At 41.5% G+C, this 25,408-nt stretch overlaps 1 protein-coding gene across 1 annotated transcript; it reads right to left on the bottom strand.

The window, feature by feature from the left end:
- LOC111227394 (1-phosphatidylinositol 4,5-bisphosphate phosphodiesterase beta-1-like) lies at window positions 1-24,594 on the bottom strand. The gene is made up of 32 exons (XM_022752841.1): window positions 24,359-24,594; window positions 20,770-20,847; window positions 19,328-19,396; window positions 17,834-17,974; window positions 17,532-17,611; window positions 16,717-16,770; window positions 15,539-15,614; window positions 14,958-15,058; window positions 14,228-14,391; window positions 12,819-12,965; window positions 11,933-12,090; window positions 11,026-11,108; window positions 10,849-10,933; window positions 10,494-10,659; window positions 9,210-9,265; window positions 8,265-8,361; window positions 7,852-7,936; window positions 7,340-7,464; window positions 6,617-6,771; window positions 6,232-6,399; window positions 6,046-6,145; window positions 5,245-5,349; window positions 4,535-4,647; window positions 4,302-4,452; window positions 4,095-4,148; window positions 3,633-3,810; window positions 3,226-3,358; window positions 3,070-3,146; window positions 1,878-1,967; window positions 1,633-1,690; window positions 1,351-1,437; window positions 1-924 (listed from the first exon to the last, which is right to left on the bottom strand). The coding sequence occupies exons 1-32, from the start codon at window positions 24,455-24,457 to the stop codon at window positions 772-774; spliced, it is 3,486 nt and encodes a 1,161-aa protein (XP_022608562.1). The 5' UTR covers window positions 24,458-24,594; the 3' UTR covers window positions 1-771.
- Window positions 24,595-25,408: the final 814 nt, after the last annotated feature.

The raw sequence follows: 25,408 nt of genomic DNA, 5'->3' as shown, positions 1-25,408 counted from the left end.
ACCCCCTCCCGTCATCACCACAGCTGAGGAGCCTGTGAGCTAAAACCATTAACCTCCATCTGCTCCAGTTAAACTGCTCAGAGGCCAGATCACATCAGGCTGTGGTTGTACTGGGCAGCTGCCAAGTGGGAATGTGCGCAACTGTGTGAGCGTGAAAGAAAAAAAGAACAATACGAAAGTTTAAAACAATAAGATTGTAATACTGTTTCCTTTCTAAGCGTATTAGCATCGCGGTGTGTTTGAGTCTGACCACTGTCGACCAGGTTGCTGTGGCAACCACGTTAACTTAGTGGGCTAATAAGAAGATAAATAAACGTGTGGTTCGGATTTGTAGCGACTGTTTGACGTCTCTGTGTGTGCATATGAAATAGAGATGGGCCTCGAGTCTGATGTATGTTCAAGAGAAATACATTGCACAAACTGTCAGATAGATAGATAGATAGATAGATAGATAGATAGATAGATAGATAGATAGATAGATAGATAGGGTTGTCATGCAGTACAAACCATTGGGTTTCAGTTGTCTGTCAAAATAGCAGAAATTAAGACTAAATGGGTTCTGATTAAACGCTGAAGAACAGCAAAGTGCATGCTAGAATGGAATTTAAAAAACTGTTAAAGCATTCGTCCATTAAAAAGAAAAGTAACAGTCTTTATAATCTTAATATCTCTTCTTTTCTTTACTCCCTCACTGCCTTTTTCTTCCTTCCTCTTTCTTCCTGCACTTTCTTGATTTTCACCGATCCATCGATCCTTCCTCTTCATGCTTCTTCAGTCCTCCTCTGACAGAGTTTCGTGAGGGGTTGATGGCCGGGACTTGCTGTGACCTCTGACCTCTGTCTTCCTGTCCTGCAGGAAGTCTTGAATCTCTCCGGGCAAACACTGGAACTTCTCCTGAAACTCTGCCTCGATGGTGCCCTGCAGCTGCAGCGAGACAAGAGAACGGTGAATCAGTGAGACATATCTGTGATGACTCAGTTCCCCGGTCAGAAACAACACAGACATTTGCTCGTTTATTTGCCTTGTGTTGAGAAATTCAACCAGCTGTTGTCAGCCATTACTGCCAAACGTTTGAACGGCTCCAATATGGCTGCCAGAGGGCGCATTGCATCACTCAAACGGCCTGTGTTGACGTCAGTACTGATCCTAAACTGTGTGGGTGCGGAGCAGCAGCAGCAGCAGCAGGTTGGAGCCTCGTGTATAAGACATTTCTTGCTGTGTAGCACATTCAAGTGTGAAATATTCAAAGTGGTAGGTGGTGCATTTCACGAGGGCAGGACATCGAATAAATGAACTTCATAATCAGGCCACGGTGGGAAGCTGGAGAGAAGATTTCCACTTGTGTTGTACCTTTGGTTTCTGGTCTTGTATCTCCTGCAGGAGCCCGTTGTGCTGCTCCACCAGCTGATCGTGGCGCTTTGTCTGAGTCTCCTCGAGCTGGAGACAGAAAAGACAGACAGACAGTCAAAGAGACTTTTGAAGCGTCTCATGACTGCAGACAGACACAGCTAACAGCTACACAGAGAGACGGCGCTGAAGCCATAAAATTTTCATCACCGTCTCTGCAGGATTCAGTCTATAGAAAAACCCGTGAAAAATTCCTCTAACCCAGATTCATCATCCTCCGCTCACCCGTTTTATGTTCTGGACGACTTCATTGACGTAGGACTTATTGATCTCAATCTTCTCCCTGGGAACACACAGACAGATGGGTTGAGCTCGGTTGAGTTTGACTAAATCTGACAAAACTTGCTGGAGGAATCTGTGCATGAAGGAGATGAAGGAGCTGCAGCGGGTATCTAGGGTGAGGGGTAGTGGATAAATATCGGCGTGTGTGTATGTGTGTGTGTGTGTGTGTGTGTGTTTATGGATCGTACTCCTCGGCCAGATGCTTCTCTTTGGTCTTCGCTTGGTTGATCTTCTCTGTCCTCCTTCGATCCATCTGTCTCTTCAGCTCTTTTTTCTCCCTGCAGCAGCAGCAGCAGGGAAAACATTAGAGCTAACAGTGGGGGGAGGAAGGAACAACCTGGTATTAAGTTCTCCTAAATTACAAAGTCGTTGGAACTGCACCAGGTAAAAGTCTTGGCTCACACTGAAATAGAAATGTCCCCCAAAGAGTTCGTGTCTAGGCAGTCTTTACATTCAACCATCAACTAGAAATCCTCAAGTGACACTGCTAAAACCTGAAGATAGCTGCTGTCACAGCAGGTGGTTTTTTAGAAGAAACCGTCATCAATCTCCATAAAGGAGCCTCTGCAACAATTTGATGTGAACAGATAAATCATCCAACTCCAGGATTTATCCGATTTATCTCCCTGACATCATCTGAGGGAAGACGACATGTTTTATTGTCTCTTCTTTTAATCTTAAGCCACTAAAAAGCAGCTTTTTAACTTTATTTTTGTTTTTTGTTAACTGCTCTATAAATCTGAAGTGTAAGTTTCATGGCATGAATTTCATCTTGGACATACTATAAGCATGGCGAGCAGTGATGGAAGAGGTACTTAAGTATATATAGTACTAAGTCCTACATGAAAAGTAAAAGTACAGAAGTAATACAACAAGTTCAGTCTAGTGGTTCTTCGTCCAGGGGGCAGATAAATCTGAGGGGTCTTTGGATGACGTTTTTTAATGGGAGAGGAAAGAAGAAGAAGCAGTTTGAAATCACTGAACTGTGATGAGAAGCCTCAACTACACAGTGATTTCTGTGAGAAAAAAATAAAATAAATATCTTAATCTGAAAATAAACTAGTATCTATAGGTTTCAAGTAAAAGTAGCTGAGTGTGGTATTTCCATCTGCATTGTATTAGAAGTATAAAGTAGCTTAAACTGGAAATACTCAAGTAAAGTACAAATACCTCAAAGTTATTCTTCAGTTCAGAAGCTGAGTAAATGTTACTTCTCACGTTTGATGTCAAGATACCAACCTGCTGCGGCCGGGAACAGCTGGAACAGCTGCTCTTCTTCTGGCAGTTATGAAAGGAGCTCAGCTCCTTGTGTGATTCCTCACAGAAATCAAACAAGCTAAAGCAAAACGTGCGCACTCAGGAGACACATTTTTATCTTACTTGTCACAGATGTCTTTGAGCTTCTTCATCTGGGTGTTGTGACTCTCCTCCGCCAGACTGCTGAGTCGCTCCGTCAGCTGGAGGAAACAGAAAATCACACTTTAACACAGAGTTTACTTTTGAACTTCCCGTGTCAAAGGTCACGGTCAGTTTTACCGTTTTTATATGTTCTCTCTGCAGATACTTCTGACTGTAGTACTGCTCCTGCCTCAGAGCCAGGAGCTGCTGCTGCTGCTCGTCTCTCAGCTGCTGGAGGCGTTCGTCTTTCTCACTGTCCGAACACGAACCCCTGATGAACACACACACACACACACACACACACACACACACACACACACACACACACACACACACACACACACACACACACACACACACACACACACACACACACACACAGGGAAAATGATAGATTTCCTCCGGACTTTTTATTTTAGTATACGCCACAATGACATGACATTTTTCCTGTGAACTCAATTTCAAAATAAAATGACGAGAAGAGACAGAAGCTAATAGGCAATAACATGTTGTGTGTGTATGTGTGTGTGTGTGTGTGTGTGTACCGGCTCTTGCTGCACTGTCTGGCCGTTTTCTTGTACTTGTTGTTGAACTCTCGCAGCAGCTCCGACGTTTTCTTCTGGTGTCTTCGTACCAACTCCTTCAGCTCTTTAAACTGACGTCTCTGCTCCTTCTGGTAAACCTTGGTCTGCTGCAGACTCTCTATGGTGCACACTGGGACATCTGTCGCCACACAGCAGACAGAGTATTAACAGACCTTGATAAGAATGAATTGTAAGTTATTTCACATTATTGATATCAATTTTAATCAATCGCCATTGAAAATTCAGATGTTTAACTTTTATAAAGTCTCAGGCAACAAAAAAACAAAACAGAAATTGGATCTTTTAGAAAGAAAGAAAATCTAAGTCACATTATTTTGAGTTGAATGTCAGTTATTCCAGGATTAATTGATTGATTGACTTCATATCAGGAAATTGTTTAAAAGCATTATGACCATTACTGACCAATCAAAACACTTAACACCAGGTCCTCAGTCTTTGCTGCAGGTTTCGGTGCCTCTAAAACAGAGAGGAGAGAATCAACGTCAGTTTTTCTTAACATTAATAAAAACCTAAATTATTGCTAGTATCATTATGACGACTGCGTTGATAGTAACACATAAACATCTTTGAACGCAGGGGTGGGTGTCCTTGCTTGTAGGTGGACGCTACCTGTCGTCGCTGTTTGCTGATTGGCTGCGGAAGCTTTGGGCGTCGTGGCGATGGGGGTGTGTCCTGCAGGACCAGGGGCGGGGCTGAGTCCGTTTTCCAGTGGAGCTGATTTCAGGTCGTTCTTCCGCTCTGCACAGCTGTCGGCTTCATCCTGAAGAACAACACCCACATGAATTACAGCCGCGTGTTCAGCCTCCGGGACGCAGACTAGAAACAGCAGAAACAGGACCGACCTCAGTCTGAGTCTCCTCCTCCCCGTCCTCCAGAGTCAGAGCCGCCAGCTGTTTGGACCTCTGCTCCAGCAGGTTGACATATCGAATGGGGTTGGACAGAGCCTCGATCACATCTGGGGAAGAAAATATAAAGAACCACATGAATACAGAGGGAGGAGTTGTGCTCCAGAGCTCAAAGCATGGACGAACATGGCAGACACAGAGAAATCCCTTTTTAATACAACATGAAACACAATTTAACACCTTTTATATGATATTACCAGACAAAGTATGAAGGAACACCAGTTGGTCTGATACGGCCTAGAAGTATTTATCATTATATCACATATTTGTCAGTACTTCCCATAATTATACAGCAATCATTTCTAATAATATGAATTAAATTAATGTGACCTGGACCTGCATAAGCAGCATTAAACTGGACAGTTGAATTTGAAAGCTTAAGCTTCATACTTTAACATAATTTGAGGCCTTTTATGGGGAAACTAAACTCTTTTTAAGATTTGTCTCCAGTATATTAATGAAATGAATAAAACTCCAGCTGTGTTTAAGACACTGCTCCGGCACATTTTAATAATGTTTGCACACTGTAACTGGAACAAGTTTAAACAACCTGACATGAGAAAAGGCTGCAGGGTCATTAAAATCAAAATGTATTCTCTGTCGAGATCATGAACGCGCTCAGGGGAAAAAGTTACAGGCGTTTGTACCTGCAAAGGTGTCTGGGACGTAGTCTTTGACCTCGATGTAGACGAACACAGCCGGTAGAATCAGAGACTGATTCTTCTCATTCCTCAGGCCGATGTAACGATAACCTGAAGGAAACAACAAACAGGCTGATGTGACGTGTGTTGAGAGAGAGAGACAGACAGAGAGAGAGAGAGAGCGAGAGAGAGAGACAGAGACAGAGAGAGAGAGAGAGAGCGAGACAGAGAGAGAGACAGAGAGAGAGAGACAGAGAGAGAGAGAGAGGGAGAGACAGAGAGAGAGAGAGAGAGAGAGAGAGAGAGAGAGATGCAGCTGAGTTCATTCCAAACTTCAGTCATGCACATTGTGTCAGGACAAAATTGTAAGGAAAAAAATTATTTTATTGAAAGTGGTGAGTGACATTTGAAAACAGCAGATGTTTCTAATGTGTTTTTGAAAACAGTGGGAGACTGGATGCAGTCTGCAACAGGAAGAGAAATATTTATAACATATTTTTCTTTCAAGTTAGGGATTAAAGTAATAATGTGTAACATTTGCATGTAAAGAAATGTGCTGTTTTACTGTCTGACACAGTGCAGTGGTAAAAAATTCTCATCCCACTTCAGGAAAGTTTTTACAGAGTTTTCTGCCGTTGTGCTGAATTTACACAAGCAAGAGATAAACTGAAACACAGAGCAGCGCCTCCGCCACTCAGACTAGTTTCAGGTTACATCCCTGTTTATCCAGAGTCACATATGATATGAACCATTTGTGTCAAAGAGAAAGTTCAGGATAAAAGGGATAAAATAAATATGACTCATTACCTGGACGGATGGCAGACACTGGAATAATCCGATGACCGATAAACTTTCCTCCTTCCTCAAAAGCAGCGATTCTCAGAGAGGCCAGAGTGGGAAGAATCACCTGTCAACAGACGGATCAGACAGTATGAGCACTGACACATGTTTCCACTCAGCTGTTCCCTCCTGCGTCTCCGTTACAAATCTCACCTTTTTGAAGATGATCGGCTCTTCGTCCCACACCGGGTTGATGGCGTTGTTGTTCTGGGAGGTTTTGGTCTTCAGCGCCTTCCTCCTGGTGTCCACAGGAAGTCCAAACATCTCCACCTCCACGTACACGCCCACCCGCCGCTCAGTCAGGAACTGGCCTGAAATCACCTGGGACACGCAGAGACACAGACCAAACAGCCACAAAGACGCAAACAAACGCGTCAGCCTGTATTCCCTCGAGGGTTTCAGGAATATGCAGCGGTGTAGTCAAAGTCTTAAAGCCTTTTTATGTGTCAGATCTTGAACATTTCCGACTTCCTGTGATAACAACACCAGGATTTCCACACAATCGTACATTATAAGATGCTCCAACGTGCAGGTTTACCTTCACAGAGAGCATGTTAGCTACGATGCCGTCCACTGTGTTTTCTGTGAAAGGGTCAAAGTGTTTGTCTGGCCGCCTCATGAACTCCGGCTTCAGTCTGTAGCCGCTGCGACCGTTGTACTCAAACATGAAGAGGTTCAGCTGCATGGACAGGTCTGGAACAGAGAGCTAATGTTAGGAATATAAGAGCTCAGAGCTGTTGCACTCCAGTTGTTGCAAACAGGAAAGGATTAATGAAGTATAATTCTATTCACTTTGGTCTAGACGATGTTAAGTCCCAAACAAAAATGTAATATATGACATGTATATCCCTATTTTAAGAGCCACATATGTCTCCTATAAGGGGATATATTATATTATTACCCTACTGTTTATAATATTAACAAACACTGACTGTACTGGCTGTGTAACATCTGTCTAAAATAAAAGCACACATACATAAATGTATGTATTTGTATAGGCTAGATATATATGTCAATATATGAAATTGTTCCAATTTCTAATAGGTTTCATTTATAATTCTTACATACATGTACATATAAAATAAAAATGTATATTTCATATATGGAAATTCAATATATGTACGTATATTACAGTTGTGTATTTGTGTATGGGTGATCTCAACATAAACTGTTAGCGTCATTACAATATCCAGGTAAATTAAATTCCTTTGTTTTGAAGGTCTCTAAATTCACAGCCCAGCAGGCAGGAGTTGTTTTTTACCGATGGTTTGATAGTTGAGAGCCACCAGCTGACACCCGGCGTTCCAGAAGAGTTGAGGCATGAAGTTTGACGAGTCGACTCTGGTTCCTTTGGGGTAGATACGACTCAGCTGGGATTTATTATATCTGGTTAATGTAAGGTTAAGGACACAGCTGTATTTCAAAGATCAGAAACAAACACATCCTCCACTCACACATGTACAAAACCAAAAGAAAGACATCAATCAGAACATTGTCTGTATGAGTATAACTTTAGAAACGCTTGTTTCTGCACTTATTCATCATCATCATCATATATTCAAGTAGAGTGTATTATTACACCGCTACAGAGCTGCAGAGACTTTCACAGATAATGCTGTTGCTATGTGAATTAAAATTAATATTAAAAGTTGCTTAGTGACTGAGTTTTTTGAAGGTTTATACAAAAAAAAAAAAAAAGCATCAAAAGAGAAAGAAGAAGTAGAAGCAGTTGCTATGGTATGGAGTAGCTGTGGTAACCGTTGCCAAGGATACTCTACAAACTCCACTGGTGACTTTGTGAGGTGCTCCAAAGCTTTGGTCTCCACAAAAGACGACATGTGGTAACAGCGGGCTGCCTCTGTGCGCGCGCGCACACGCACACACACGCACACACACACACACACACGCACACACACACATACATACACACACACACACACAATCAATCAATTTCTCCCTTTCAGATAATTGTTTCATCTTGTTTGACTAAACTTTGCGTAGCTCGTGTAGCAACATGATAAAGGTCAAAATGACACATCACAACATTTATTTATTTATTTACTCATAATCTTGTTAATTCAAGATGAAATGTTGATGTTTGTACAGAGAGAGCTGAGGCATGAGATGAACAGTTGCCACAGCAGGAATCAGTGCGTGGAGGAAGGGATCTGATCTGCTTTTCTTACTCTTGGACGCTTCGAAGGAGTTGAACTTTGTGGGCTGGACGTAGTTCACCAGAGTTGACATTTCCTCCGTGGCCACGGCCTCCCGCTCCGCTGAGCCCTGAAATAAACGAGGAACAGGAACAAAGTGTCAACACTGCCTCCCCCCCTTGTTCGGATCAGAGCTCTGGCTTTAATGGATCTCATGGATGCATCACTTCCAATAACATGCGCTGGGTAAATGTTTGTGAGGCAACAGATTCAACCATTACTTTTTTTTTTGGGGCCTGAGCTCCAACAAGTTGCAGTCAAACAACAGCAGCGACACCGTCTGACAAACAGTAATAAGAACGTAACGACAAGAGTAAACAGCAAAACATCCACAGACACTTTTATAACACAAACACACACACACTTGTTTAAACCTAGTCTCGCAATCTGTGTCCAATTCTTCTCTTTCCTATAATGAATTGTGATTTTTTTTCTTTTTTCTTTCTGTTTCATATTTTTCTTCTTCTTGATGTGAATAGAGATGTTTTCATCAGCAGTTTTGGGGGCGTTGTTTGTGCCACCCCCTTTCCCTCCTCCACATTTCCCCCAACATTCATCTCATCTGTGTGTGAAGATGCACTTAATAAAAACCCAATCAAACACCCCTGAAGCTGCGGACGACTGTGCACACCCAGGAAAAGAAAACGAGACAACAACAAGGGAAATAAAAGGCAGAGGTAAACAGCGAAAATAAAAGCACACGTGACGACAAAAAGCAGCAAGTGTTAACAACAACAACAACAACAACAACAACCACCGAGAACATTAAGAGTCAATAACAACAGTAACAATGACGATGGCACAAAAGAATAAACGGCAACACGATGAAAATAAACAACACTTTATAAATAAACATCAACAAATGGCGACAGCGGTGAGAGTGAGCGACCCTCGGCTCTGTGTGACGTCACCACTGACCTTTTTACCATCATCATCGTCATCATCATCATCTTCCTCACTCTCAGCCTCCATCTCTGTTAAAATTAAAGTTAAACAAGTCTTCATCCTCATCAGTCTCTTCATCGCTTCTTCTCTAGAATAAAACTGATACTGATAACAAGTCTAATCAATCAGTGACAAGGCAGACTTGTAATCAGTTAGAAGGGGTTCACACGTCAGTAAATTTAGCCGCAGGTGAACAGCTGATCAAATATGAAGACGATTTATCAAACGGAGAGATTTCTGTAAAAAAAAAAAATGAACCAACAGTAGATAATCACTCATTCACGATATCTGTGTGACACATAACAAACTCAAACCTGTGCAGCGATTGTCCAACACACACAAAAGATCTGGATTATAACCAAACACAAGCCTGTGGTTTTTGTAAACAACCCGCTGCGTTAACCTCTCTGCAGGTGATTATTCAGTCCGCTCACTGACCACAGGGTCACAGTCAGTGTGTGTGTGTGTGTGTGTGTGTGCATATATATGAGTGTGCACTTCAGCAAAGCGTCTGGTCTGCTCTCTCAGTCCCAAGACCTGTTTCCAGGTTCTGCACATCAGGTGTGTCAGCAGGGATCCCTAACGTCCCCCTGCACTGCTGTTTAATTGCTGCTCTGAGCCGCCCGACCTCTTCTGGGATGTCCTGCTCATTACTGAGACAGATTCCCTGATGAGGACTGCACAGGAAAAATTCAGCGAGACATCAGCGTGAGCGGATCCGTCACTACGGCCGGAGTCATGATGGAAATGATCCCTGAGTAACGTGAGGTAACCTCTGACAGAGACACTTCTAATGAGACCTGCATCCAGAATGTGTGACAATAATCTTGTGTGATAACCATGTAATTTAAATGATATTTGTCGCATTTCCTTCCCTTTTTCCAAATCCTTCCCATCTCTCTCACCTTGGCTTTGTTCAGTAAAGACGCAACATGGCGCCATCGCGGTACTTTTACAAAACAAAGCTGATTTGGTGGTGACTCATGTTGCCGCTCTATGTGAAAACAGTTTGAATGATTCACACACACACACACACACACACACACACACACACACACAAAATACCCCACTGTAATTAGAGGCTGAATAGTCTTTAGCATTAACAGCCATATGAAGCTCTCCCACCCTGAGAGGCCGCAGAGCGATTTATTGTCCTGTTTTGTGTTTGGATACAAAGACCGTCGGTGTGTCACAGCTGAAACACATTTCACGTGGATTTCTGGAGAAAAAAAAAGTGATTTTGTCTTTGTGTCTTACCTCCTGTGTTGTTGCTAGGAGACACTGGATCGTTGCTCTGATTGGCAGGTTGGTCCGTCAGTCTCTTGGTGTCGGTGTTGTTGGAGGGTTTGTGGGATTTCTTGTTCTTGATGACAATTTTGCCCATCAGCTCCTGAGGACTGGGCAGGGGGACACCTGACTCCAGCTACACACACACACACACACACACACACACACCACACCACACACACACACACACACACACACACACACACACACACACACACACACACACACACACACACACACACACAAACTGTCATGATCCTGTGTGTGTAACTTATACATTAGTTGTAGTCAGCGATACTACAGTATATATATGATTTGTTCCTACAGGGTATTTGTCCAGAGGGTCGATCAGCAGCGCATCTCCGAAAATGGATCGACAGTATTCAGCCATCTTAGCCTGCTGCTTCAAACTGACAGGCGGACAAACAGATAATTAGATAGATAGTTCATCATCTCGCGCTGCAAGATCAATCAACACGTAAATAATGAGAGAGATCCTCACGAGTCCACGTGGTTCTCAAAGGAGAGTATGACAGGAAAAGGAGAGGTCTTGAAGGCGCACTCTGCGATGGCTTCGATCACTTCCTGCAAAATAAGAGACACAATGACAACAACACTGAGAGGACTAGAAAATAAATAAAAGCAACTTCAAACCATCACGGATATTTTGAAAAATGTGATAAGACCATACACTGCGTTCGTCACAGGAGAACAAACAATCTCTTTCTTTAGTTTTAAATGTTTCCTGTGTTTTCCACGACCAAACTCCGTCACTGCCGAAAGAAAAATTCACCGTCCAACTTGAGAGAACACGTCGAGGTATGTATGTTTGTTTAATTCCAGGTAAACTTTCAAACAGACAGCTTAGTCGTAGTTGCCATTGGCCATTTCTAGAGGCTTTTGTAGTGCGTTCTCAAAGCTTTTTATTCTACAGGTTCTATAAGTAAGTCTCAAGTAAAAATATGACTGAACAACTGGAACATTTCCTCACAGAGGAGATAAAATTAGCCCCAGAAAACAGACAATTTCATAAAATGCAGTGTCAAACAGACAGATAATGCAGTAGATAAGGAAGGTTTTCGTCACATGACCTCTGAGAACAGGTTCATATTTTATAAGCAGGTCAGAAACGAAGAGAGGAGCGAGTTCATGTAGGGCTTTAAAGACAACCAACCAACTCTAAAACCATCCTGGAGACAGCGAGGAAACCTGAGCTCAGGTGTGACGTCATCAAAGTCTAACAGCTGGATTTTTTGACGCAGGAAGTCTGACAAACGTTATCAAAGTACAAGGAATTGCTAAATTATTATTTAAAAAGGTACATTCTGCCAAATTGCACGACAAGAATAAAACTCCGCATTTACGACAGCTTTAAAGGACTCGTGATGCTCGGGTGTGCCTTAAATCACCTTAAAAGAGATTTCTGACGTCATGGTGAAGCCGTGTGTGATGACAGGTTCCTCCTCAGCGGTTCTTCCTTTCCACACGTCCAGTTCCACACAGCGGCATCCTGCCAGGAGAACCTGCCTGTACATCTCCACTGAGGAGCTGCCTGCCAGCTGGCCCGCTGCGACACGGGGACAAAACATCACAGCATGAGACATAATCACACATTACAGTACAAAGCAACAACTTGTCTACACTCACGATGATTAGAATGACTTTTTTAATTAATGACAGGTCGCAAAGAAAATAGATTACGACAATACTGCGGCTGTATTTTCGAGTGAGACCACCCAGAACACAAACCAAACCTCAGTCTGTCGGCCACGGCTCAGGCTCAGTCCCAGCAGCTGTTGGATCAGTTTCAACCAGTGGTAATGATGGTTGGTTCTGGTAACACAGTCCTGCGTATTTTTATTTTTTTTTTAGGACTAATTTTCAAACCAAAAAAAAAATTCACAATGCTGCAAACGCACGTCTGATGTCTTAATGGAGGTGCTTGTTGAGAGTGTCACTGTGAAGGACTGTAACGGCTCACAGAGACTGACGTTCTGCTTTGTTCACAGAATTTAAACTGTCATCTTGTAATTTCTCTGCTGTTCGTACCAGCTATGAAGTGAATGATTATATTATATTATATAACAGCTAAGCACTAAAATCAGTCCAGACTGTGGTTCATATTCTTACACGCGTCGAAATAAATCAGCCACCGCCCCCTCACAGCTGCACAATCCTCCAGGCTGATGTCGTTTCCTCGTCGCGCTTGAAAGTCTTTCCTCACAAACTCCAACAGCGGCATTAATCGTGTTGATGCAAAGTGAGGGGGTGTGTGCATGTCCTGTATGTGCGTACCTGTCAGGTAGGTATTATGTGATGACTTTATGAAGTAGTGGGACAGGGGGAAGCTCATGTCTTCAGACTGGTCCAGTTTCTCTGGTGGAATAACTCCATTCTCATCACTGGACAGATAACTGGAGAACGCCTGGACAGAAATCATGCCTACACACACACACACACACACACACACACACACACACACACACACACACACACACACACACACACACACACACACACACACACACACACACACACACACACAATAAAAACCGGTTAAAGGAACAAAATATCAAAAGCACAAAGTCTTTCATAAAGTCGAAATCTACCAAATATAATGTCCTTTCTCTGTTTAAATATTTCATGAATACTTAAATGCCCTTTGGGCTGTTTCTTAATATCTTGATGGTTTTTAAACTATCAAAAAAAACAAAAACAAATATTCACTTGTCTTTCCGCCATGAAGCAATGTGTGGAGATTATTACATCTCCCTCAACATGACAGAATAATTCCCTCACGTCTCTCCCGTCCTCACACCAACAGCCTCTTCTGAACAGACCCATATGAGCTCTTAGGTCTGCTTCCCTTCTCCATGAGGTTTAGTTCATTTTGGCCAAGTAAACTAACTACTTGACGTGGGTTAACAATTATAATTTCTCATTACTTCCTGTTTTGCTCCTGAATATAAATAAAGGTCATTTTAAAACAATTAAACAAACAACAAATGGTGTAATTCTGCGGAGGACACATCACTCGTTAACTCTGAGGTGAGTGTTTATTTCAGATTTTAATGATATTGTGAGTTCTTTTTTTTAATAAATATAATGAATCTTAACACAAATTAAACGTACAAATCAACAAAACAAAAGAGTGTTAGTGAAAATGTTTGACTTCATATCGATGATGGAGAAAACATACTCATATCCTAAAACAGTGTTTTGAATATCATAATATTTTGTAGTTTTAAGTAACAGCAGTTTACTAATACGATGACCAAACGATTAATCATGTAGATATGAGTCAGTGAAGTTTTCAGAATCAAGGGAAAACAGAAGCAAAGAGACAGAAGTCTTAGTCTTATTTAGGTGAAAAAAAAGATTCCTACAAGAGTTGGTGCTGGATATTTGAAGTGAGTGCCAAGTTTTCTTCTCGCAGGATCCAACACGAATGTGAGGACCTGAAGTTCTTATTTTAGCAGTTTACTCTCTGTGGGCATGTGGGAGGCTACAGGAGTATTTTGGTATCAATCCATGTGCACACACACAAACGCACATGTTGCTAACAAACACAGCTGATGACATTTTTACATGTGTAGGAATGTGTTGGAAAAATATCAAAGATGTGTTGTCATGTGTTTGTGCGCGTGTGTTTGAGTGTGTAAGTGTGTGTGTGTGTGTGTGTGTGTGTGTGTGTGTGTGTGTACCTTGCTTCAGCTGTGCCTGGTCATGCTGGTACCTCTCCATTACAGTGTGCGTCTGTGCAGGACGAAGAGGCGGGTAGAGGATTTCGTTCAGCCTCGGGTCTCTCTGTTTGTTATTGATGAACTCTGTCATCTGATCGACGGACAAGGCCCCGTCCTTCCCTCCTCTGCAGAGCAGAGCAAAGGTCAGGGCTCAGGTTAGAGGGAGGGAACTGCAGGACGTGCACAGATCCTTACAAACTATTCACATTTAAGGCCTTAAAGTATCAAAATGTTAAACGTCGTCAAAGTTTTGCAATGACTTTTTCCCCCGTTAGCATCGCTTTCTTTAGACCGGACAATTTAGAACAGACAAAAATGATTAAGAAGAAGACGACAACATGAGTTCTGACAACATGTGACATGTATTTGCCCTTATTTTTTGACATTTTACAAACTAACGAATACATGGAATGACTGACTTTGAATTTGCTGAACACAATAGATTTAAGACTTTGTTTAACACTCTAACACACTTACATCCTCTCTTTAATCCTCCTCTGTGCACAAGTGGGACACAAGATGAATCATTATTCATCATTCTTCCCATATCAAAGAAATTGGCCCGAAGCAAATAACAACACGCTTAAAAAATCTCATTTTGCAGAGCAGCTTCTTCAACATTAATAAGTCTTTGAGCTTATCTGAGCTCGGCGCCTGTAAATCAGGTGAAGGATTTTTTTTAAACACTCACTGCAGTTTAAAGATGTTGCTGAGCTCAGGACGAGGACACAGGCTTTCCAAAAAGCTCTTGTAAACTTCAAGCGTGAAGTCCTCCAGTTTGATGCCGTCACCCTGTCGAATATATAAGACGTGGACACTGACATAAAGGCAACCGAAACTGCCATCGTCAAAAGCAGTCTGTTAGCCGCCAGCATTCAGCATCTCCTGCTTTATCCTCCTTCTACTTGCTATAAAAAAATAAAAATAAAAAAGTTCTAAAACCTTAAACCTTCTCTGTTAAAACGAATCTTTCTGTGCTCACAGGAATATTCAATGTGAATATGACTCTTTCCATTTTTTTGCTTTTTACTGGTTGCTTCAAAAATTGATGACCCAGATATCTGAGCTCATTTCACCCCTCCATGCACTGTGAGTCACTCTGGACAAAAAGCCCCAGATAAAAGCCTTGACGGCAAATAGAAAAGCAAGAAATTGAAAAAGTCTGTGTGTCTTACACGTGTTTATCCAAAGGGAAGAGGCAAGAGATTTTAAATCATGTATCCATGGTATATTTAACTTAATGTTACTAATGATTAAACAAACTGTGTTTACCCGTCCATAGGGCAGTCTGCAGTTCTCCAAGGCATTCTCCACTTTCTTTCTGTCTGATGAAAACAGTCGGACGATGCTACAACACACATGACATCACACCATTATCAGCTCATCCTTAACCACAGCATGTCACCAACCCCAAACCTACATTTTTACCTCTTAAAATATCTCCCCCCTAATTAAACACCCCAAATTTACTTCTGTAACTCCCCCAAATGTCCTCTGACTCCACAAAACTTCTTCCTTTATCACAATCCCAAAACCAGATTTTAAAGCTACGTATTTTACACTTTTCTTGTGTTTTATTAAAAGTGTTGATCCATAAGAAGATATATTTGTGGTTTTAAGAACCAAAAAGCATCTCAGTGTAGTTTTACATCTCCTGTCTCAGGCTTCTCTCTGCAGCTCTAGTAACAACCGGTCGGTGAGCCAATCAGAAGAGAGGAGGCTCTGAGTCTCTCTTCTGATTGGCTGACTGTTTTCTGAGTGATTGAATAAAAATATAGCTTTCAGATTTCAGATTTCAGATTTCAGGTAAAACACTCAGAGAAACCAAATCCTGCGAGTGTTGGTTGGTGTTTCTGGTTGGGCGGGGTTTGGGGCATGACTGAGAGCGGTGACTGCTTTGTTGTGACATCACAAAGGTACAGGAAGTCCTGACTGCTCGTTTTAAGGCTCAGTTTCTGAATACAGCATTAACACAGAACCTGGACCCGCTTTATAATAATAAAAAAAGACACTGACCTTTAAACAATTTCACCCCAACAATGTGGATTTCCTCAGTGTATTTCCCAACCACTCTCAAACCCTATCCTTTGACTTCCAAGAATTATCAAATGACCTTAATTCTGCTCCTGGTTTGCCTCTAAAATCCATCATAACTGTATTATCCGTCTCATGCTCTGGCAGTGGTTGATTACCAGGTCAGAGCTGAATTAAGCACCTCCATGAATCCTGTCCCTGTTTTTGCTTTCCCAAGTGCACATGGAATTAAGTTTATTTTTGGAAGCGAGGGACAGGAAAGAGCAAAGTTTAAGTTTGTGCGTGTCTCTGCAGATTTCGCCAGGCTATTTTCTCACATCCTCAGCCATCGGCTCTAACATGTGCCTCAAAGTTAACTTTCAGACAGAACCATTGATTAAAGATTAGGAAAGTAATGGGAATGATCAGTGACTCACTTCTTGACGGGGATTCTCCCCTCTGCGTTCGGCTGGAGAGTTAACTTGACATACCTGAAACACAGAGATACAAGGACTGTCAGATGTATATCACAATGTCAGATCTCAAGGCACTACCCAGCAAAATGAGGAGGAGTTTAATATAAAACCTATCAGTGCATATGAGAAGAATTATTGTGATCATCAGCAATATTTGTTGTCTTGAGGGGAAAAAAACGGTACTTTATCAAATGGAGGTCTGTGGGATAAGCCACACTTTGGATATCGTAGCTGCAAAAATATTTCTGACCTTTGAAGTAATATTTCAAGGTAGGTAGAAATTTAGTAGAAAATGATTTTTTCAAGATAAAGTTATGTTTTGATGGAGGACACAGACACATCTGAATTATTCTGGTCGCAGATCTAAGAAAAGGTGGGAACAACATCGTCGGTGCCACAGATGCTGAATCCTAGATTTCACCAACGTAGCAGCCGACAGTCTATTAGCTTCCTAACTCTTCCTTCCCTAACACTTCCTTCACAGACGCTGCGTGGACACAGCAGCATTACTCTTGGACACTTAACCTGTGATCTGATGCAAACTCAGTGGCTTCACAGTCCGTCTGAACATAGTCTCTTGATCCTAAACCATGATCCTCACTGTTGGTTTTGGTCTTTTTTTGGGGATTTGCAGACAATAAGAAAGATAAAGAATATCACCAGACTTATCCTTTCAATAGGCCGAAGATGAAGTGTGTTTGAAGAGTGTACAGGCATGTAGTTGTTGTGTGTGTGTGTGTGTGTGTGTGTGTGTGTGTGTGTGTGTGTATACTCACGCTTTCAGCAGACTGCGGTCTCTGTTGAGATTGTGGCTCAGCAGATTGGAGGACAGAGAAAACAGTTCCTCACACCACACCTAGTGAAATCAAATTATCATCATCATCATCATCATCATCATCATCATCATCATCACCGTCATCATCACCGTCATCATCATCATCATCATCATTTGCCTTGTCTGGTTTTATTCCTATTGTAAAGCACTCTGTAACTTTGTTAAGAAAAGTGCTGTGTAAATAAAGTTTATTATATCAATCATCATCAGTCTCTGACATCATCACCGCGCTGAGCTCAGCACCTTGGCCTCGTCCTCCTGTGAAGCGATGAAGTTGAGCTGGTTGACGTTTACGAGGTCTGAAGCCGTAACCACGGTAACCATGCGGTTCTCCAGACGGCCAACCAGGTTTCCCACATCCAGCAGCTCCCGCAGCTTGGCCTCCTATTGGACGACACAGAATGAAAGCTGTCGGCCGCTGCAGGCTCGCAGAGAGGAGATGGACGAGGTGAGGGCAGACGCAGATGGAGCGTTCTGCTCTTGTGGTGTTAGAGAGGATGATGTGTCTCACATACAATCAAAGTTTATATCCTGTGTGAAATGTTGTATTTTAAAGTTTAACAGCTTAGAAATGTGTTTGCAAAGACACAATAGTTTTGTCTATTTGAACTCAGCCATCTGAAATATATGTGGTCACTATATTTTTCACCAAGCTAACGGTACATGTGACTTTTTCTTTCTTGACTGACGAAGCCAAACCGCCGGTCTTCTGCAAACTGGCAATATGTTGGGTTTTGGAGGTCACATGGGCTCATACCTGCACTACAATACACCTCCAATACACCTCCAATACACCTCCAATACACCTCCAATACACCTCCAATACACCTCCAGTTCTTCCAATTTTTTAATAAACTTTATGTATCTGCTGCATTGTGGCATTTACAATAACACTGACTGGCACATTTGGAAACATCCACATATCTACAGCTCAAAATCAAAGTGCGAGATACTGAATGTCTCAAATATGATGTCATCTTGAAACAGCAATGGATAAAAGCAAATGTTATGTCAAGTCAGTCATAAATTAATCTTATGTGAGTCTGCTTTGGTATATCATTTTTATAAACCTAATTCCAACAAATGTGACTCTTTCTGTTATTGGAGCTGAAGCAATGCGATCATCTGTTGTTGTCTCCTCTTCTACCTTATGTGTCAAGTTTCTCAATGCAGTTATTTTTTTTTTAAAGAATTTGTTGAATTCCCACCTCACATAAAGATGTGAACATCAGTTTCTGGTTGACAAAATAAATGCACAGGTAGTGGAGGAACAGAGCGAGGACATTATCGGAGAGTTGTGAAGCAGCCTTCCTGAACATGATTTAAAATGAACAATAAACATCATATTGTTTCTTATTTATAGAGCGATTTTTGAGCAACATATGCAAAGAGCTTTTCTAGTGGTAGAAATCCAAAACACAATGACAGGACATAAGCAGCTTCAAAGCATTAAATACAACACAAAAAAACTCACACTGAAAGAATAAATCACAGATAAGAAAGGGATTGGTTAAAGATAAAAGCCAAACTCACTATAACAGAATAATACCAGCTACGAGTGATAATACAAGTACAAAGTAAAATACTGTTCAGTGAGAGGTCACTGAGAGGTCAGTGAGATGCAGCGGGCGAGGAGAGAAGAGTCTCTAAGGAGAGAGGCAATGCAGGAAGGAGATAACATAGACCTGACACACAAAGGGGAAGCAGAGGTGAACGGACGCAGAGAGGTGACGGTACCTTCGGTGTCTTGGTGCTTCGACCTGTTCTGACGTCTTTGACGAGGGTCAGGTCCAACAGCTCTGTGTCCTAATGGAAACACACACAAACACAACACAAACACAACACAAACACACACACACACACACACACACACACACACACATACACATACACACACACACACACAGTCAGCTGTTATCTGGCAGGTAAGTGCTTCATCCTGTTTCCTGCTAAGGATTTCAGCCCACCCGGAGAGAAAGAGAAAGTGAGCATGTGGATTTGTGACAATCAATGATTACATGCTGTCTATATGCCTCTCCGTGCAATTCCTATTCAGAGTTGTTCCTGCAGCTTTTCATCATACATATATGTACAGGTTCTGTATATACACACATATATATATATATATGTATATGTATATTTATAGCACAAACATTTACAGTGTTCACATCCAGTACATATTTGATGAATTGACTGTTTACTTGTTTGGCAGTATTAAAATGTAAATGACATGTTCATGGTTATTTTTGCTATTTGCAAGTTTTTCTTTAACACGTACGCTCATGTAGGAAAAAGAAATTTACATACTGCATGCTTTGAAAAGAACGATCGGCTCTGATGTGTGAAACATTGACGATGTCATGTTTTTTAGAAATCATGCACCAGTTTTAAATTAAGAGCCAAAGTGAAACCTCGAACTTCCTCGATCAAAATCCAACCTTGGAACAGTCTCTCTCAATAGCATAGTGTATGGCTAGCGTCGGGGGTTTACAATAGAATTGTATGTTATTTTACAAAATATCTAATGTTGCTGTTAATGTTTTGAAGGGGTCTATAAGAAACAACATGTCCCACCATCCATAGACATTTGCAGGCTTAAACGTCACGGCTCGAGAGAAGAGGTGAGTCCATGGGCGAGACGAGCTATATGTTATAACCTATGTAAATCATGCCATTTTAACTCCTGAGTTTGTTACTTTTCTGTGTCACGATATCCTGAAATGTATCTGACATTAATACAACAAGCAAAAAGAAGAAATCTGCTCAAATCCATTTTTTTAAAGTTTAATTGGAGTCAGTATAACATGGTTAGCTCTGTTTCACTATTGAGTTAGCATCAGCTTAACTGTTAGAAAGAATCAACTGCATCAAGTGTTGTTGCCAAGGAAACCTGCAGCTATTACCTGCAAATTAACAGTGGTTAAACTGTTGAAATGAACTAATGACCATGACTTCAACTAATATGTTAATAGTTGATGCATGTTATTTAAAGTCCAAACTATGATGTTTACTGAACTCTGCACATTCATGAGTCAAATTGGGACTTCATTGACTACCATGACTCTTTTTAAGCTACACTTGTTCCTCATCATCTGGCCAGTCAACAATATACAAGTAGATCTATATGTAGAGGCATTTCAAGACCATGTGTGTCTGGGTGTATATGTGTATATGTGTACCTTGTTTTGTTCAGTCCAGTAGAGGTAAAATCCATGTGGATCCACGTACAGAGTCACTGGAGTAACAGTTGACAGATCCTGAAGTGGAACCAGTGAAAACATTAAGAAAACCTCAAGAATTATGACAACAGCAAACAGCTTTCAAAAAGAAAAAAAAGAAAAAAATCACAGGCAAAAAAAAAAAGCAGTGTCCTTCATAAAAAGTAAAAATCTCCTCCCACAGTGCAATGGATCAATGTTAACTGGTGAAATAGGAAAGAGGTTGTGAATACATTGTTATATCATCACTTTTTAACTTGATATGACTAATTTGTTAGCGAACTGTTGCTCAGTTACACATCCACCAGTTATGGAGCAACATTATGATTGACATTGAATCACGTTTCCCTCTCTTTTAGCTTTGTTTTATTATGTTCAGCAGCTAGTCTCTGAGTCTGTCTGCTGTTTTGCTGCTGAGCAGGTAGCGGACAGTTGGCTTTTGCTGTTGCTGAAAATAATACGTGAGAGCGACGAGAGTGAAGCAGAACAGTAAAGTTGAGGGCCAGACAAGCTAAATAATGAGCTGAAACTCACTGTAAAGCTCTGTAAAGCCGAGGGGAGCTGCGGATTCAGGTGATAATTCTCTGTAGGTTCATCACTACGAGTGACACAGATTTCACAATGTCTTTTTATACTTTGTTATGATTAAAATATCAATTATAGCTGCTTTAAGTAGCCATATATAAAAACTACTTTTACTCAACACTATATATTTCAGTTGTCATAAGTGTCCAGAATCAGTAAACACTTACGAGTGGGCTCATTAAACAGGAAACACCATGGACACAGCATAACTCCTCCATGTTTCAGACTAATGTTCTGTTAAGTTGTCACGACATCCAACTTTGTCCCTGTTGCCATAGTAACCCACCATGACAGTTTCTAATTGGCTCCAGGTGGAACCAAACAGTGCAGCTGTCCTCATGTTTTGTTGTTTGAAAAATTTTTGCACTTCATATGAAATGTGTGTTTCAGAGGACGAGTTCATGTGGCGAGCAGCTGTCGACTGCTGCTAAAAAACAAAACAAATCTTTGTTAACACATGCAATACCGCTGGCTAATAAGAACACACAGCAAACAAATTAGATTATAATATCTAAAATAAACTGGGACTACAACATTTGATTCCAAAAATGAAATGATAAAATCTTGACTGGTGTATGTGTATGTTTTCCATCTTACAGCAAAACTGCTGAAGTCAGAATGAACTAAAGACAAAAGCAAACTGTTGAACAAGTGCTTTGTTTTAATTGATTCAATAGTCAGTAGTTGCACAGAAGTGTATTTATTTTTGAGCTGGTCGTGCAAACTCTTTCTTCACTGTTAAAATTTGGGCCAAAATATAATGGCTTCCAAATTTCAGCTAGAATATGGTTCACATTTACATATCTAGAGTCAAAGATGAGAAGTTACAAGGTTTCAGGTGATAGGTCAAACATAAAAACCTGACGTTCAGAAACTTCAGCTGAATGGAATCAGTGGTGCATTCACAATAACTGAGAATAAGAAAATAAAACAGGACCCAGGGAGGAGCCTTGAGGTACCTCACAGGTAATTTATGAATGTCCACATGTTCAAATGACAGAAAAGTAAATGTATACAGGGTGTATACAGTGAGAAGATTACCAGGTATAGTTATCTTTAAAATTTACTGAAGTGATGAGTTTGACCAGCATAAGTGTTTTCAACCTGAGAAAACCCAATCAACATTTGACCATATATGGATTTTTGTTTAATGACACTCACATAGACAGATGCAATAATAAAGACTTCATAGTGAATGACCAATTAAAATAAGTGACTAAGGTTAAGAAAAGATTTTCATAAATGATTAATCATTTCAAGCAAAACTTTCAAACAATTCACAGGTATCAGCTTCTCAAATGTGAACATTTGTTCAATTGTTATCAAAACAATTGATAATGAAATTAATTGTTAGTTGAAGCCTCTTAGTTCTCCTATGATGGAGTAATACTACCTCGCCATAGGTTTTCTGTGTGTTAACTTGATACAGAGCAATGGAAGAATGAGCTCAATAGAAACTAAAAGGGTTAAAGTCTTGAAAACGAGATTTTGAGATATTGATTCCGAGGCTTCAACCTTGTTGATATCGTACTTCAGTGGTACAACTTTCTGTCAAATTTACGATTAATCAGATTATGCAGATCCAAATAATATGCAGTAAACCTTGGGCTTTTGGGGCCCCTGGGGTTCTGGAGACCCAAGGTAGTTGTCCGCATTGCTCAGTCGGTGATGTAGCCTTGAGTTTTTCAATTAAGTTTGGGGTCATTTAGAAATTAGAAACAGATCTGCAGTTTCTATGAAAGGTCACAGACTGTAAAAAGCACATTTGGTGACCTGCTTTAGGAAACCAGCTGTGTTTTTTTTTTTTTTATACTGGCAGCATCTCTTGTGGTAAAACAGTCTGCTATAATATTTGTACAGATGTCAGTGCTTATGAAGTTCTGTACATGTCTTTGCATGTTTGAAAAGGTCATGGATTGTGCTGTCTGAGCGGCTCACCTCGTCACGGTGCAACCTACATTCAGAAGAATAAAAAAACTCGAAGGAAAAGCTCAGAAGATGGTTAACTAGATCCCTGGTTGTCACTTGTTGGCATGGCAACCGATTCTATTTTTCATAAAGCTCAGCTCTACATGTTATTCAAATATCAACACACACACACACGACACACACACACACGGTGAATAGATTCAACAGTATATTGGATTAGTTCTTCTGTAAGTATGATTCATGATATTATATAGCTCAATTCACTGATACACACACACACGTACGCACACGCACAGCCAAACAAACATCCATTCTTCCTCACACACATCAGATCTGTTTAGGTGGTGGTAACCATGCCAGTTACCATGGCAACCGGACAGCACGTTTCTCATTGTCAGGGCTCTGGGCTCTGTACTTCAGCATACCAACACACGCGCACACGCGCGCACACACACACACAGAGCTCTGCAAATATCTACAATTATGCATTTGACTGTGACACATGAAGGCACTGGAGGAGTCGTGCGTGTGCGTCTTTTAAGTGCACGCACGCATGCACACACACACACACACACTACAGTAGATGCATACTAACAGATTCCATACCAACAGGTGGCAACAGAAAGTGACCACAATTGCATCTCACGTGCACACACTCACACTAACGCACACACACATACACACACACACACACACACACACAGTCACTCTCCTCACTGTCTTGCTGGCGTCTAATCCACAGGTACTTACTGCCAAAGCTCAATCAACAAATGAATAGTAAACACATCTGACAACATGGCACATTTCCTCCTCTTCCTCCTCTTAATGTCTCACTCCAATTCTATTCAACTGGATTCGATCCAGTTAAGCATGATGATCTTATTCTCATGTTGCCAAAATATATGCATGTATCTAAAAATAAGTCAAACAAAAATAATGAATGAAATTGAAAAAGGAGAAAATAATAAAAGCTGGCTGCTTGGCGTGCGCTTCTGTTTGATGTTTTTAAGTACTTAAGGAAAATGAGTGTCCTTACCTCGTCCCATTTAATGAAGTTACTTCCGTTCCTCAGTGTGTGAGAGACGGAGGGAGTCTGGAGTTTCAGTGCGTGGACCCCCGGCTGGGCGCTCGCCATGGCTTCACACACATTCACACGCGCGCTCTCACACACACAAACTGGAGATGCTCAGGCTCAGACACTCGGATGCTGCATCTCTATCAAGTCCGAGTCCAAACTCCACAGAAGTCAGGCAGAGATGCTCAGCTGCAGCACCATCCCCTCCTCCTCCTCCTCCTCACATTTGCTCCTGTCTTTTGGCTGCACTTGTCTTGTCTTTCTCTCTGTTCACTCTTTTTTTTTTTTTAAATTTCAGTGCTTCTTCCACTCTCCTCTTTCACTCTGCTACGTCTCCTTCCTCTCTACTCTCTTTTCTTATCCCTCCCTCTTCTCCTCTTCCTCCCTCCCTCTGCTCATCTCCCCCTCTCTTCTCTGTTGGTGCTGCATCTCACAGAGAGACAGACTAAAACAGATGCCTTCGTGGGAGACAGGATACGTGTGTGTGTGTGTGTGTTAGTGTGTGTGTGCGTGCACTGCCTCCACAAATTGACTCATCGGCGACATGCGCACAATGGCAGCTTCCCACAGATGGGGGAGGGATAAGAGAGGGAGAGCAGGAGCGACAGAGAGAGATAGAGAGAAAGAAAGAAAGAGAGTGTGGGAGAGATGGAGAGAAATGAGAAGTGAAGAAGAGGAAGGGTAGTAAAGGAGAGAGAGCGAGAGAGAGCGAGAGAGAGAGAGAGAGAGAGAGAGAATAAAGAGCAAGTGGGAGAAAAAGGAAAGGGAGTGGGCGATTTAGTCGAGAGTGAATCAAACCAAACCAGGATTACGGTCAAATAAGGCCACATATGAATTTACACTACATTGCCAAAAGTATGTGGACACCACACATTACACTAGTATGCGACTCTCACTCCTAACGGGTATTAACCTGCTGCTGTGGTGTTGGTGTCTGATGGGGTTGAGGTCAGGGCTTTGTGCAGGATAGTCGAGGGGTAGGGGGGGCTGATACTACTGATTCTAAGTCTA

Source organism: Seriola dumerili, unplaced genomic scaffold, assembly GCF_002260705.1.
Source record: "Seriola dumerili isolate Sdu_G_001 unplaced genomic scaffold, Sdu_1.0 BDQW01000187.1, whole genome shotgun sequence".
Classification (NCBI taxonomy): Eukaryota; Metazoa; Chordata; class Actinopteri; order Carangiformes; family Carangidae; genus Seriola; species Seriola dumerili.
The sequence above is the reverse complement of the archived record's forward strand: the minus strand, read 5'-3'. Positions and strand labels throughout refer to the sequence as shown.